This window comes from Xenopus laevis, chromosome 1L (assembly GCF_017654675.1).
Source record: "Xenopus laevis strain J_2021 chromosome 1L, Xenopus_laevis_v10.1, whole genome shotgun sequence".
In the NCBI taxonomy this organism is placed as follows: Eukaryota; Metazoa; Chordata; class Amphibia; order Anura; family Pipidae; genus Xenopus; species Xenopus laevis.
In genome coordinates this window covers 64103608-64121119 of record NC_054371.1, presented here as the reverse complement: position 1 = coordinate 64121119, position 17512 = coordinate 64103608, and the positions used below count along the sequence as shown (strand labels likewise).

General features: G+C 39.9%; 1 protein-coding gene across 1 annotated transcript in view; it reads right to left on the bottom strand.

Annotated features, from left to right (window-relative positions):
• The window catches only part of LOC108699540 (TBC1 domain family member 9), a 36969-nt gene extending 22007 nt beyond the window's left edge, over nt 1-14962 (bottom strand). Inside the window, exons 1-4 of the mRNA XM_018231640.2 lie at nt 14092-14962; nt 4883-4993; nt 2350-2468; nt 989-1217 (exon numbers count right to left, since the gene is read on the bottom strand). Coding sequence (XP_018087129.1) covers nt 989-1217; nt 2350-2468; nt 4883-4993; nt 14092-14215 — 583 coding nt within the window. The 5' untranslated portion in view covers nt 14216-14962. The remainder of the gene's footprint in view (nt 1-988; nt 1218-2349; nt 2469-4882; nt 4994-14091) is intronic.
• Between the last annotated feature and the right edge of the window lie 2550 nt (nt 14963-17512).

Sequence of the window (17512 nt, the reverse complement as noted above, 5' to 3'; positions counted from 1 at the left end):
TTTCTACATTCAGTTTTATATTTGCAGCTGGCTGCAAAAACCTTATCAATGACTGGTTGCTAATGGTTTACTACCTGTTGAATATTTGCCCAGCATTCATAAATGAGCCCCAACACCTTACTTAGTGCAAACCTATTACAGAAGAAAAGGTCCAACAAAACTTGTAAGACTGCTTTACTTTTCTGAGGAGTGACAAACCCATTATATTTAACGAATGACCTCACACCCAATATTCCCCAGTACTTTTGTGGCTCTGCAAAGTCTACATTTTGGGAAAATGCCCTCAGAATTGTGTCTAGGCTTAATGCCTGGCTTTACATACAAGGATTGTTATAATTTGTGAGTGGCATAATATAAAATTAAAAGACAAAAGCAAAAATGTCCACACTACTTCATAGAAACATTTTGTGGGAAGTTACGGCCAAGTAGTGGGTGTTACAGATAGCACTTACTTATATTACTGTATGTCTCCCATTCCTTTCTGACAGTTTGTGACACTAGCCTTAGCACTTGGTGACACAAATGTATATCCAGTTATTCAACCAGCCATACAATTTTGCCACATACAAGGCTGGCCATTTAACCCACACTGCACAGATCCACAGAGATCTCACTGGCCTTTGAGGAAGGCTGTAACATCACCAGGAGGAGCCTCCATTGGCTAGAATGCTACAGCAGCAGAATGCTACTAACTGCCAAATGGGGAAGCCACAATATTGGGACTTTTTTATTTTACATGTGATCTCATTCTACACAGTATCCACATGAGAAGTAAGAAGCAGGTGTGATCTACTGCAAATTGATTTCAATGCTCAGACTCCTTATTCATCTTGTTGTGTACCCACCCATCACTAGTTGATGATAAGGTCTATTATTATTAATGTTGTGCACTGGCTTTTCTAGAGCTTAAAGATCCACATAGTTCTGGCTACCAGGGATGAATGCTTGAGAAACTGTTTGATTAAACAACTGTAGCACTTTGCATTACCTTCTTTCCCCAGCAGAAAGGAGTAGAAACAAAGGTGGTTGATACTAAGATACATCCATCCTTGTCGAGGAACCCTGCCTTTCCAATAGCTGCATGAGTAATAGTTCACTAACTTCTCCTCCTCCGGCATCCCAAACAGCTTGTGAAACTTGACAATCGCCTCCTTAAACTTGTCTGTGTCGTCATCTTCTTTTATACCATTTATTTTATTATACTCTGCAATGATACCCTAGGGAGAAACACGCACACACAAATATAAGCAACGATATTCCTTCTACAGACATATCTATTGTATACATTACAACCATACCATAGTAAGCCAGTATGGATATTGTCACATGGACATATCTATTATCTCACCAGTAGCGGAGGCTGAAAGCAGAGCATTATTGTGCCCTTACAGCATATTTATTTAAAACTGTGCCATATTAGAGGACAGAACTCACCAAGTAGCACTTGCTTTTACCTGTTATACTGATCAGTTATATGTGTTCATCTTACAGCAATTATGCAAGCATTAGTAAAGCTGGTGTCTGTTCTATCCACGCACTATTTCTAAAAATTACCTAAATAATAGATGCTTTTAAGGGTCCCCTTTACAACGAATCCTAATGCCATCACTTGGTGGACAGGCCCATAAATAAACATACATCACATGAAGGCATCAGTTAATGGACGACTTCATGAATCACACATTTGTAGTTAAATCCAATCAATCAGTCTGTGGTTCCATCAATTGTGTGGTCAAATTGCACAATATCTGACTACCCGGGAGGCATATTGGTGAGCTGTCCCAAAAGTCATGTTGCCACTTGTCATGCAGCAAGACACACCTTTTCTGAACACAATCATTTTACATTTTTTCACCTATTAATTTAGCTTGATAAATACACATGATTTACACACTGTTGAATAATTTACATAATAGCACTGGTCCAGATCTCTGTGCTTGGGGCATAAATGTTAAGTGAGGCCCTTAGTTAGTGAAATGTAGTATTAATTCTCTTGTAGAGTAAAAACAGAAAACACACAGATTCAGCCCCCCCCTTCCACTCATACAGTAAGTCTGCTCACTAACAAGACTGGAATTTACCTGTCAGTGAACAAACAGATGAACAGATTTTGGCCAGAAATAATAAAGAAATGTGGCAGCTTGCATCCATAAAAGGAAAAAAAAGTTCTGCATGTATAATAAGCCACTGAAACTGGAAGATAAGATATTCAATTTTATGCATAGTTTCCAGGTACAACATTAACCATTTTCTTTCTTGCAGAATGAAAAAAAAAGCTTGTGATAACGTGACCCCATTACATCATACACATAGCAGAGTTTAAACGCCAAAATGGAAAAACAGAAGCACCTGAATTTTTCCTTTCACGAATGTCGTGATGTCATTTTCATTTTCAAATATAGAGAGGGTCTGCAACAGATTAACCTCCAGCCACTCCCAGTGCTCTGTTACCTCCCTTCGACAGCCTCCTAAATACAGAGAAAAACCATGAAAATTTACGAATGCAATATGGATTAGAACCATTAGAAAACATTACATCTTCATTTAATTTCAGACATCACAACAACCTTTCCGTATACAACAGAAGCCTTCAGAAATTGGCTTGGATGATTTTTGAATTGGTTACTGCAGTTTTTTTTCATGACCAGGAATAGGACATTGAGATAAACTGGAATTGATCCACTGCTTGATTCGTTCAATCTCTTCATAAATGTGTTCAAGAGTTTTTCCTTAAAAAATACTGTACTACAGTAGAACCCCCATTTTACATCCCCTAATTTTGAGTTTTCCCTCATTTTAAATTGTTGCTTTGTGGTCCACGTATATATTATTCATAATACATTTTCCTGGATTTTACACCATTTTTTCTAGTCCCCTGAAAACCATAAATGGGGGTTCTACTATATATATATATATATATATATATATATCAATAATGAAGCAATAGAATTCTTAATGAATCAGATAAAATTGAGCATAGGACTGGCCAGATATGGGATGACTTTGACGTAGTTGGCCAGCTTAAATATATTGCAATATATGGACAAACAATCCCTGTTTTGTTTAAAGGGTAAGGCATTTTTCAGTAGCAGTATGCACAAAATGTCTCTGTCTTAAATATATTGATAATGGGTTGAGTGCAGAGGACTCTTGTATTTGTGTATATATATATATATATATATATATATATATATATTTGGGCAGATTGTGTCCTAATCCTCCCATGATGGCTTACAGTCGAGGGCAAAATCTGCGTGATCTATTGGTTGCGACAGACCCCGTGGGGTGCTATCAGAAACCGGTGTCTAGTTGGTTAAAGGCTGGGAAACCTGGGTGTTACAGGTGTATTCGCTGTACGTCTTGCAGATATATGTCACCTGGGGAGGCGTTTTACCATCCACACACGGGACAAAGAATAAAAATTAAACATCGCATCACGTGCACAACCACTCATGTTATCTATATGATAACATGTCCATGCGGACTTTCTTATGTAGGCAAAACTGACATGAATTTGCGATTACGCATGGACGGACACAGATCCGCCATTAGTACTGCCTATAGGGATGGTAAATCGGTGAAACCAGTTGCTAAACATTTCCTTGAAATGGGACATAGATTGCCTACATTTAAATATATTGGCATTGATCACATCCCAGAACCGAGACGGGGCGGTGACAGATCGAGGCTATTGCTACAAAAAGAAACGTATTGGATAAGGAGACTAGGTACTATGTATCCAAAAGGTTTGAATGAACAGTGTTTCTTTAATTGTTTCCTCAGTCAGAGATAAAATAGCTACATTTGAATTAAGCCCTAGGTTAGGGGATCATCATGTGATTTAACCTCAAAACCTGTATCCTAGTATTGAAGATTCAAGTCTTAATATATATTGTGCTGATTATTTATAAAATATTTATGTATTTATTACTGTATTTATTGCATGGAGGTGATTTTATTAAATGCCACATAAATAGCCAGGAATTCTGGTAATAATGAACTTTTGAAAAAAAATTTTGGAATTGTTTTTATAAAATATTTAAAAGAAGTGAGAACTTAAGGAAGATGACTATGTGATGATGATGTTATATGGGATGTAGTGATTGGTGGTTGGGGGGTACACTGGGCACGCCCCTTTTGGGGGCAGTGGGTATTTAAATGGTGTTTTATTATGGATTTGTAATCTTGATAAAGGCTCTGGACACGAGCCGAAACGTCGATTATTACAATGATGAATCAATAAACTTAATTTGTATTGATGAAACCCCAGGAGTGCGCTGCTATTTTCCATGTGTATCTATCATAACCCAGGAGCAGCACCCGGGTGCACGAGAAGATTAGCCAGGAGGAGTGCGGATCATTGAGATGATATATATATATATATATATATATATACATACACACGCTTTTCAAGTTGAGCATATAAGGTGCAGCTAACATATAGTCTCCAAAGATAATTATTTCATTGGATTCTTTCTATAAAGTTATCTTCTGAGAACTCTCTTTACCTGGTCATATAATCAAATACTGATTCATAAAGCTACCCATGCATGGGACAATGGTAGTCTTCCACTTGGCTTCTCTTGACTGAGCAAAAAATCTGTTTGATTTGTTAACGCTCCAAATGAGCTAATCTACCCATGTATGGCCAGATGACAGGACATGTTGCTGAGCAGATTTTCTGGATGCTAAATTTGCTTACAAATAGAACATAACATATTATAACAAGATCTACAAACTTTTTGCTCTCTTCAGATTCTCAATGTTGCCTCCAGATTCCTTTTATATATAGGGTAGACACTTACAGTATACAGAAATAATGCCAAAAAATATAGTATCATATATTACACAAGCCAAAGCCAAATAACCTGATTTCCCTTACCACACGCAATGGTCCAATATACCAGAGAGTCGGGTGTCTGATAAAGGATGCGATAAGGTGCAACTCTTGCGCTAGAATCCAAAACAACATCCAGTGTTCCCACAAGCAGCCCTGAAAACAAAATGCAGTACAAAAGAGTAACATGTGAATTATTAATACATTTGCTTATGGAAACATTTTTTTATCCATAGAAATAAAGCTACCTTGATACAATTTCAAATAATGAAAGTTATATTTGAGGTATAAGCATGGAGTGGTGGGTGCATTGGTCAGTTTATCTGTTCTATTAAATAACAGGTTGAGTGTTCAGTTATTGTACAATTGGACAATTCAATTTCCTTTTTTGGTAGGTGGCAGAAATCATTGATCTTCTGTTCTAGAAGGGATTAAGGATCAACATACACAATGAAGCGCATATCCTAAGCCAAAATGCCAGGGATAGCAATGGTGGTCTCCCCCGGGGATGCTGGTCTCTGCCTGCCCTCGGTTCCAGAGCACTGTGCAGATAATTGTGTTCATTAGCCAGCAGATAATCTTTTTAAGATATCTACACTGAGAAATGTAGAATGAACTGAAAGATAATGGCCTCCAAGGTCACATGAGAAAGGAAAAGCACCATAGCAAGAGGCAGCTTATTAATGTACAGATAACATCAGGCTCATTCAGATCAATAATGGCTATAGGGATACTGTCATGGGAAAAACATTTTTTTCCAAAATGAATCAGTTAATAGTGCAGCTCCAGCAGAATGCTACACTGAAAGAGCAAACAGATTTTTTTATATTCAATTTTGAAATCTGACATGGGGCTAGACATATTGTCAATTTCCCAGCTGCCCCAAGTCATGTGACTTGTGCTCTGATAAACTTCAACCACTCTTTACTGCTGTACTGCAAGTTAGAGTGATATCACCCACCTCCTCTTTTCCCCCCAGCAGCCAAACAAAAGAACAATGGGAAGGTAACCAGATAACAGCTCCCTAACACAAGATAACAGCTGCCTGGTAGATCTAAGAACAACACTCAATAGTAAAAACCCATGTCCCACTGAGACACATTCAGTTACATTGAGAAGGAAAAACAGCAGCCTGCCAAAAAGCATTTCTCTTCTAAAGTGCAGGCACAAGTCACATGACATGGGGCAGCTGGGAAATTGACAAAATGTCTAGCCCCATGTCAGATTTCAAAATTGAATATAAAAAAATCTGTTTGCTCTTTTGAGAAATGGATTTCAGTGCAGAATTCTGCTGGAGCAGCACTATTAACTGATGTGTTTTGGAAAAAACATGTTTTTCCATGACAGTATCCCTTTAAAAGGAAAATATACCCCTTCCTTTCAGACATGACCTCTTTCAGTGAAGCAAATGTGAAAAAGATGCATAAATACGTCTAAATTTAGAAAATAAATGTGTAATGTCTCTGTTCACATTTCCCAGTTCCCCACCCCCTATTAGGCTCACAATGTAATGTAACCCCTACCTCACCTACCTTGTTCCTTTGTAAAGTGAGGGATGGGAATTGAAGTACAGTGCTACGCAATATGTTGGCGCTATATAAATACATGTTAATAATAATAATAAGTGGTCCCAGATTCCACCACTTAACAATGGAACAAGTCAAGGGAGGGCCTGCATTAAACTATCAGCCTAAGGGAGTGGGGAACTCGTCCCAGTGAGCACACAAGACACACAATCATGGTTTCCTTCAGTCTGTGGAATCAGGTATGTGTGTGTGTGTTGATATTGTATGTGATGTGGTTAAATGTCACCCTTTATACCCCAGGCCTTGTTAGTCCTGCTTTGGGCCTAAGTATACTGAAGAGTGCATAGGTATACATTGCTGCTAATTGTATATTTAAGACAATATGAATGTGTAATAGCTACAGCAACTTCACTGCCTCTGGGAAATTGTCCAGTGTGAAAATTGGAAACAAGTCAATAAAATGAAAACTTCCCCTTTTTACTTATTAAGTACAGTGTGCAGTCTTGTGAATGCTTGTGTATGAAATATAATGTAGCACATACCCACCTACAACAATTTTTTCACTAAAACAATGGGCATTTTTATTTCTCTTATTTTGGGAATAAGGGAAAAAAGGGTTCTTTTTGGAGGGACACAAAAACAACCACAATGCAGTTATCTGTATGTACCAAGAGTTAGCAGTGAAATGACTCAGACATCAATGTTTAGGTTCTGTATTTCCATATTCAGTTCCCCTGTTTATTCTTAGGGGGAATGTTCTGTTATTTACAAAAAAAACTCAATCTTGATTTCTCATAAAGGAACTGTTATATGGATCAGAACATGTGCTTTATAGCTCAGCGCTCTTCTATGCGTTCAAACCCAGAAAAGAAAACACATAAAGCTCCCTTTATATCCCAGATCCCCGAGCTATAAAACACTTTTAACTATACGTGATCGCATGTTTTTATGTTGTTAAGTAACAATAAAGACTTACAACATATAAGCCAAAAATTCTCTTATGGGAACTTTATATTTCAACAATTATAGACATCCACCTATTACATAATTCCCACCCTTCCTTTAGTTCTCTTTATACCCCACACCTTTTTATCCTTACTCTCATCTTCTGATTTTTAAGTTCATCTTTTACTCCTGTTCTCTTTATCGTCTAGTTTATACTAAATCCACTTCTTTTGGTTCTCCCATTCCTTAATCCACCCCTTAAATGCATGTTATGCACGGCACAATTTGTCCTTGTCCTCTCATCTCTTTACAACACTATCAACTCCCCCATCATTGCCTGCATGCAGATCATGTTCAGGGCAGTAATTTTAAATGGGGTTTTACTTTTAAGTTTACAGGTTGGCCTGTTATCTACTAATTACTATAACTAACATACAATAGACAGTGATAGTTACTAAACTGCAAATTTCTTCAATTACAGATTTTTGTGGGCACCTGTACAGGTATATTTTTGCCTGTTGTTGCACCCTCCCAATACAAGTGGTTTGGGAAGGAGTACTGAAGTCTAGCACCAGAAAGATTGTCCAGCCTTGCCAAAATTGATGTAAATTTCTATCACCACCTGATTTAGGTTAAAAAATAAATATAATGGGTCAGACGTGTTATAATTTTTTGTCATGACCAGCAAATTCAATGAAAACTCCTAATATACAATGAAATAACTAATATTAATAGACCACAACTTCATTTGATAATACGATTAATTTTATTTTTACAATATTCAACTTAGTTGTCCTTAAGAGCTCCAGATTTAGATTTTAAACTGCTACATGGTTCCTTAGCTCACCTGACCTAGCAACCATTCATTTGTTCCACAGTGAGAAAAACAGATAAATAGGAAAGTGCATGAAAAGTTGTAGAGTCAATAACAAAATAATAGCAACTTAAAAAACTAGTCCTAGAATCAATGTGCTTTCTTAGGTTCAAAGACCCTATCAAATCATTGTAGAAAGGCACATTCATTCCCTGTTTAATATGCATGAAAATGAATATAACAGCACTAAGCACTGTAATACACGGGTTAGAACACAAAGTACCTTACAGTTAACACAACCCTTACTTACTATGCTGTCAGGCCTTAATTTGTCACAAGTTTCTTAGAATTGCAGCAATAAGTTCCACTTCCTATAAAGAATATGATAACATACTAATGATTCAGGTCTGACAGTGCAGCTATAAAATGAGAAGTTAAGTACGTTCTGTTATGAACGCAGCCATAGTCTGAGTGGCATGTATTGTCATGTGAGTAAAGTGCTACTAGCTACCAACACAAATGCAGTAATGTTTAAACTAAGAAATTCCATGTTATCGCAAGTTTTACTCATTGGGGAACTCTGATGCTCTTCCTTTCTATTGAGTGATAACCAAGTTTCGTAACAAAACTGCTAGTCAATACGTGAAGATAAGATAAGTCAGTGCAGTGCTTTTAGTTCCACCTTCCAAAATACAATGTTGATCATAGAGAAAAGTCATTTACTCACATGCTCCATGTGCACTGGGATCACAAACACAGTTTGCAGTCACAGCAACACTTTGGCTCAGGCCATATAAACAAGAGGAAATTTTGTTCCAAATCCCTAGCCAGACCAATTGGCACAGAATGCTCTAATTGGCTCATGTACAACTGTTGTTCAAGGAAAGTTCACCAGTGGCTGATCACGTAAATAGGTGGTGGCAAACAGTTTTAAAAAAAATCATCCTACAGTCCCCACCAATAAAAGAGGCCTTTTAATGATGTATGGGTGAGGAATCAGCATGTCCAGCAGTAAAAAGGGGTAGCAGCTCTCACATTTGTGATCAGATCAAGCCACCAGCATAACAAACAACTGCTTCCTACTATTGCTATCTTATTCACGTATTTTACGCTAACTAATATTTGTACCGCTAAGGCTACTGCCACACCAGGTGAATTCTCTAGGTGTGGATAAAAACAGGCCGAGAATTAGCCCCTGCACTCAACTTAATGATGTGCTTACACCCGGAGCCACTGCAAGGGCCCAGGTGAAGGCACACGGAGCAGAGTATGCATTTTGGAGCAAAAATCTTTTCCCTGCCTACAACCAGCATAAAGGTTGATTCTTGCCCTGCGTTTATCCAAAGACTGGATCCGCCTGGTGTGGCAGTAGCCTAAGGGCTCTAAAATACCTTCTGTATTTTTCCTAATTACCTGTTTATTATTCTGTTTTACAGGAGTGCACAACATGTAATTACAACCCTGCTTTTATAATTACCAGCATATAATGGCTCTGGCATTGAACCCATTTAGTGCCCCAGTTAATACCAAAATGGCAGTCATGTTTTACAAACATACCTGGCATTGCATTACAATGTTGTATAATCATGTAGTGCACAACAGAACTGTACAAAAAAAACTATTTCCGCTTTTAAAACTGTGACATAACATTTGGCATCAAGCAGAACCAGTCATGTCCTCACATCCACGCGACTAACCAAACTAAATGGAAACTGGTCAAGCAGCTCTAACAAGGCCAAACAAGAGGGCGTTTCTCAGGGCTAAAGTTCAGCTAAACATACATACAGTACATTGCAGACTGCTTTATAAGGTTTGATATTTACTGGATTGTCCTTATGGTTTTGTGGGTAAGTATTCCTCCCTCTACTTTCTTTTTATTAGTGACAATTCTGAGGCTAATTTTCTGTTCCACACGTACACACTTGACTTTCAAAGCACACGTTAGTATATTACTAATTGTGTGCCTTTACACTGTGTCCCTTAGCAGCTGAAGAATGGGCTGCCATCTGGTTGGTAAAAATTATTCTTAATGTCAATATAACTAATAAGTACATTTTGCCAAACCTAACTAAAACCCTTATTTATTTGATAGTACTGGACTTAAATGAGGAAAGCTCCAATCCAAGGTGCCAAATGTTAGCACCCCAAGGATTGTAATGATTTACCTGATACCCCGGGCCAGTGCTCTTGTTAGCAGAAAACTGCACCGGCCCAAACTAGATACACACTCATGTTATTTCTTTCAATTCCTTCTGAGATATTAAAATGGAAAATAGGGGTTGCAAATGGTTCAGTGTAGGGTCAGATCTTTTGTATAGGATTTGGTATTCAGTTGAATCCAAAAATCTTGATTTTGGTGCATTCCAAAAGAAAACCCTATATCTCACAAAAACATACTCTGATTTTGTAGAAGAGCATTAGAAAGTGGGAACTGGAACTGTCCAAGCGGAACTATGTGAGAACAAGTGAAGCTGCTAGTGGCTAATTAGGGAGAAACTCCACAGGAAATTAACTCAGCGCCAGGAGAATCTGTACAAAAATGACCAATATTTCTCAATAAATGAAAGGGACAGTGGGAAGACGTTTATGAAGGTTAAGTTTATGCCAATGATACATTTCAATCTTGTGCTAGACTAAACATACAGTATATCACATAGTGACGGAGAAATCCAACGTAAACCACATGGTTATTTGGGGGCTTTTCTGCAATATATTTAAGGCTGGAGACAGACAAGAGGCATTCATTTAGCAGAGTTATAGAGGGTACATTCACAAATGTGTGTGTGATTTTACAGCTGTATAATAACTCATATTAACAACAGCAGTTAGATCTTACTGAAACAGCATGGGACAACTGGCATCCTTGAGAAGTATGGTTCGTTCCTGAAACGCTGCTTGATCTGCCCAGCAAGCAGCAGTCAGCAACAAGGTTCTGGCTATTAGGGTAGTCACCCCTTATTAGAAGAGCACAGCAGCCCAGGATCTGTTTCATGCCAGCAGCCTCCCATGTTATTATAACAATATGTTTTTTTTAAAAATGTTGCATTTAAAGTGATAATGGTTGGCAGTTTTAGATCATGCTATGGTGATCTGACTAATGACTTTATAATGACCCATAAAAACTGGGTTAAACATATCTTCCTTGGATAATGTCAGTAGGAACTAGGGGTAGGCAGACTAGGCGCCCGCCTAGGGTGCAATCATCATGGGGGGGGGCGCACTTTTAAGGGGAATTTGTTTTCTTTTTTTTTAACCCTGGTTTGCTTGGCCTTGAATAGTTTTTCAATTTTAAAAACCGCCTATTCCAACCCCTCTTGCCCGTGATTTGTACTGCGGGCACTCCCCACCTCCTTCTTGGCAACTGATGGCACAGGTACATATTTGTGGGCAATATGGTGGATTTTTGCCTCCTGTTGGCACAGACACATATTTCGGGGGAATATGATGGATTTTTGGCTCCTGCTGGCACAAGTACATATTTGGGGGCAATATTGTGGATTTTATGGCTTCTGCTGGCATAATTACAGACTGGGGGTAACACTATGATGGATGTTTTGTGCCAAAATACCTTGGCCGGACCCTGCCCTTTTTACCAATTGTATCAGTGATTGGCCCACCCCTCATTTGAAATACAGACAAGGACCATAGCAGATCTATAGGGCGCTCTAATAAAGGGGCAATTTCCAAAGATAATATTAATTTTCAGTCCAAAGTGGTACAGATTGGGGGCAATATAAGGGATTGGCTGCTGCTGGCACAGGTACGAATGGGGGTAATATTATGGATTTTTTGGCTGCTGCTGGCATAATTACAGACTGGGGGTAACACTATGATGGATGTTTTTTGCCAAAATACCTTGGCCGGGCCCTGCCCTTTTTACCAATTGTATCAGTGATTGGCCCACCCCTCATTTGAAATACAGACAAGGACCATAGCAGATCTATAGGGCGCTCTAATAAAGGGGCAATTTCCAAAGATAATATTAAATTTTCAGTCCAAAGTGAAACCAGCATTATTCATTATTGCTACAACACTAAGAGGGAGTTTTAGTTAGGTTACATGTCTTATTTAAATCCTTGTCATCAGATAAAGCTAAAGAGAACAATGGATGTACAATGGATTCCCCTGCTCATCTGCAGGCCCCTACAAAGAAGTATTTATTTTAACATTTATAATGGATTAATCAGTTTATAAATGTGTAATCTTAAAGGTTATTTGTGGGGAGGGAGAGGATATGAATAAAAAGCTTTCATGTTTGAATAGAATTTATGCTGGTTTGAATAGAACCTTAATTCTGGCTCCTGTGGCACACAAAGAAAGGCTATTCCATTCCCTTTCCTGGGAAGTGATGTAACATGATGCAAGGCATTTTACAAGCAACAGTGTTAACAGTTGGCCGCTATACCTGAAGCCATTACTACATCCAACACTAGTACATCTAAATGCTCTATAAATGGTGTTATTATTAATAATAATAAATAGTAATTGTTAGGCTTGTCACTTCATTACTGTGACTTTTATTTCTAGTTGTTCCACTTATTGCTAGCTACAGTGGCAGAGCTATTGTACTATGCATACTATGGGCTCAGTGCTAACATACAGTCAGAACTGCATCTGAGTATCCATATCAAACAATCAAAAATGAATTTTGCCGACTACAGTAAACAAAATTAAAAAGTAAAGCTGGCCATAGATGTTGAGATTTTTAAAAGATCAGATCCTGATCGTGAGACCACGATCTTCTCAGAACGATCATACGATCGTATGAATTCATCATCAACTAAAAAGACCAATTTGCCAGGAAAACAAAGGGGAGCTGCCTGCTTGGCCCTGCAAACATAGATAGATTGCACTGGGACCGACAAAGATTTTTTGACCTGGCCGAACAATTTCCTGACAGATGTTGGCCGAAAAATCATAAGATGTACGATCGTTCGAATACCACTAACCGCACGATAATTTCGAAGGATTGGTCGGGCTTCCCTAAAATCGGTCGTTCGGCAAGAAGAATCGTCGCGTCTATGGGGAGCTTTACACAAACATTTAGACAACACTGGTGCTTTTTTATAGTGCAACATTATACAAAGTTCAGTGTTGCTCTTACAATTCAGGATGAGGGTCTTGTACTGGTTTGGCACAAATCGTTTTTTTTTTCTTTTTGGTAATTCAACGCAGTACTAAAAAGACCAGACAGGATCTTTTACCCAGCACTTGTATCTGTGGCAGGTCCAGACTGGCAATCTGTGGAGCTGCTGTAAGTTCTGATGGACAGTCACTATTTAGCAAGCTGGTGGGGGGCCTCTGTGTACTTGAAATGTCTGGGCCTATTTTGAAACCCCATCCTAGACTGATCTATGACATTGCTCTGTTTGTGCCTTGCACTGAATCAAACAGCTGGTGCAATGTGCAAAGCTGGTGAGCACAAGGCTTCTAAGCGTTGTGCGCCAAACTTGCACATCTGAATATAATGCAAAGTATGGGGTGGGATGGGAGACAGCTACATGCCTTCCCCAGTCCACCGCTCATGAATACAACACTGCCATATGCAGGCTGAGCTGTATTCATGGCAAAAGCCCAGGTTCTTGTGTTCCATTCTGGAGGGCATTGACCTGTTCCAACAGGTGCTTACTGAGGGGCAGGTTGCAAATATGGCAGCTTGTGTCTTTTCAGAATGCAGCCCCCTTTCCCGCCAGGGTGCAAATCGTGCTCTTTGGTATGACACATATACATCAGAACCTGAAAATGGGTCCCCATTTTATTAAGAGTGGATTTCCATGAGCCCCTCTTATACAGCGAAGTTGCTTGCGATATTAACCGTTATTATTCTAAATGAATTCTTGGTGACTTATTGGAAAGTTGACATTTTCTTTTATTATGCATGGGTGGAGATCTCCTTTAATCTCACTCTCCGACACAACTGCATGAAAATAAACAATGTCAGCATGTGGCACACAAGACTCTATACGTACCTGCCAGTCCCCCACTTCCTTTAGTACCATGTCCCTTCCTCCTCTGCAGGATGAAATAGGGATTGGCCCTCTCTGTCACCCACAGGGCATTGGCCAGTAACACTTCCTCTGGATTCACCCACATGTTGTGTTTGGTCTCTTCTCAGCACCAAGTCATGGACAGGACAAGCTGGGGCACAGGACAAGCTGGGGTCAGTGCAGAATCCTCTGTGTGGCCCTAAACAATGGGAAGGGTGTGTGGATTCTGATCCAGAAAGGGAAGGAGCAACATGATGGGGTGTGATGACAGGAGCAGACGCCAGGACATTCACCCTTCTCTTACCGACAGGGGGAACAGATCACAAGCTGTCAGTCATCAGATTGGCCATTGAGGGAGACTGTTCTGTCAATGACACTGCTCATGCCCCATTCATGTTATTGTGTGACAAAGCCAGGTTGTGTGCAATGAGATCACCGTCTCCCAGCATTGGCCGCAAAGTCAGACACAGGCGATCTGGTTGTAGACAAGTGCTCTTTTATATTCTCCACTTCCCAGAAGGCAAGGAACGAGATCATACCAAAATGCCCAGCAGCAGGGTACACGCGATCCAATGTACAACACGACCTCTGGCACAAGCCTGCGCGCTATCTATTTCAACGCCACTGGCTAATTCCAAGCACCTGCCTTGGGGGCGCTGTCTGATCCAATGCAGCATACGGTGTCCATTCTAGGACATTTGTGTGCAAAATGACAGTGAGCCCTGCTCCCTTGCCAGTATAAAATGTCCGTGTTACTGACAAATCTCGTCTCCCAGTTCATTGCCCTGTGTGTGAGTGTTTGTTCAGGGCTGCAGCACAGCACACTTTCCCTGTCCTACTTCCTCCGCCCACCTCCCTCCCCCTGCTCTCTGTGGTACCTCCCTCCATCCTGTTCCCTGGTTCCTCAGTGCTGCAGCCTTCTACCTGTTACCTCATTCCTCTGGCCTGTCACATCCTCCCCTGCTGCAACGTCATTCCCAAATCCCCTGAATGTCCACAGTCACTGAGCACAATCATACCTTATTATCTTTTTTTCTGTTAACTTCAAGTAATCAAAATGTCACATGGATATGAATCTATATAAAGCAATCCCTGAATACAACTAGGGTTGCCATCTTTTCTGGGAAAAATACCAGCCTTCCTATGGGACTGGCCCACCAGGAAACCAGGAAAATTCCCGGGGGCCCAGGCGGCATCAGTGGGCCTTTTGCCTCTAAATATTTAGCCTTCTTCATGGCCATTCCCTATTTCTTTATGGGGAAAATGCATAATAATGGAAGAGAAGAGTAAGTAGATAGAAAAGATGAGAAGAATAAAGAAGGTTGAGTGAAGAAAGAAGCAGTAATAGTTTGGAGTGGGCCCACTGTCTAAGGTTTTCTGGTGGGCCCCGGGCATCCCAGTCTGACACTGTATATATTTATCTTTTTTCCCTATTAATAACATTGGGATCAACCATCATTTTAACCAGCCAGCTGACAACCCTAAATACAACTGTATGCTCTTCCAGTGCCACAAGGGAACAGATCTTTTGGTTTTTAATAGGGATACTGTTATGTGTCCAAATTTTTTTAAATTTTTTTATTTTATGAACTCAAATTAATTGCCGACTTAGTTCTCAAAATAAAAGTTAAAGGTACATTTTAATGTAAATGCATAAAAGAACGCATAGTAGGAAAGGCTGCTATGAAGAGAGTTGAGAAACCCATCTCAGTTGGCAGCACTGAATGAGTTACCAGGGAAGGCAAAAAATCCACTCCTGGTAATTTTAAGAACCAAATTTCTCCTTTTTTTAAACCGGAAATTCAACTCTTCTACTTCAAGAGAGTGCAATCTGCACTAGCGATGTGTCCCGCCCCAAACCCCCTCTGGCCAACAAGAGATGCCTCAGGCAGCCCCTGACATAGAAACAGCACTGGTAACAGTATCCCTATTTGTAGCAAAAAAGATCTGTTCACTCTAGAATCCTAGAGAGCAAGGAACAGGTCATGGAATGGGAAGTAGGTAGAATACTGCAGGATGGACAAATCAAGTATGCTGCAGCCCAAAACCATTCCTTTAGGCAATGACACGGTAAGATTTGTCGCCCGAGGTTAAAAAAGACATATTGGATAAATGAAAAAAACCTAATTTTGTATGCAATTATAAGTATTATATGGTGTTGCTTTTATATGGTGCTAGAAATTAATATTATCTTTAAAAATAGCTCCCTATAGATGTTCACTGGTCCGTTTCATATCAGGGGTGGGCATGTCCTAATGTCCCTGCCAGAAGCACGGTAGGAGGGGACAGCCAATCACAGCCCAGAAGTCACAAGCAAATACATGCTTTAGTTCCCCATCAGGTCCTGCTAGCTGCTGATTGGTTCCTGTCCTACAGCGCAGTGAGCTGAGTGCCGCCCACTCCTCTGCACAGCCTGGTAATTCAGGGAGCAGAAAGTGGAAGAGAAGGGAGGGATTATTAGGGTTTTTGCAGAAATATTTAATATATCAGCCTGAAACACAAATTTTTTAAGCACAATTCTTCTATATCTAAATGAGTATAACGCACTGGTACATTCTTTTTTTTTACACAAAATATCTCCTTTAAACCTGCACTACTGCTGGCAAGAAATCTCCTGAAAATGCCATCCCCTTCACTAACATTTGAATCACCTCAAGTAAATTACTATACTCGTGGCGATTCGGTTTAATGGGGGAATATGCTTTCCGACGCATTTTCCCACAATGAAGCTGAATCACCACAAGTATTATACAGGTTGGAGTTGAGCAAAAAGTTGAATCGCTGATGCCTGATAAAGATTTAATAGAAATGGAGATTTTTCTGGGTAGGGAGAAGGATGCACTGTCATTTCGCAAATAGATTTCTAAAAATCTACATATTTCCAGCAATCTAGCCTTAGTGATCCTCAATACTCCAACTATAATGCTCTACACTAAGTGCCAGCACCATGCAATAGTCTGAGGGGTGTAAATAGCACAGTCAGGTCACCTTAGTGCCAATGATTACTGAGAGCCGCTGCGGCTTCAGCACTAATGGAAGGGGAGGGGAGTGTGGTTGACAACAGTTGTGCTGGGGGTGGGAGGCAGAGCGGGACTAATAACAATGACATCAGCGTGTGCATGTAGGGGCTGGGTGAGATTGCTCTTCTGTTCCCCTGGTTATTGGCATCTGGTCCCTGTACAAACTGTACAACAGAAACACCAGATCAGGCTCCCCCATCACTATTAGATAATGTTATATACAAGTGCCTTTCAAGGCTTGGTCAGAGCTGTACTCTTACATAGACTGACCATGGCTTTTTGTTTTGAGAGGGGAGATTCCTAATGTTTTCCCAGTGACATACACCTGACCCACGAGCAGGATTACCTTAGGGTAAAGGCACTTATGGGGTTTGGTAATAAAA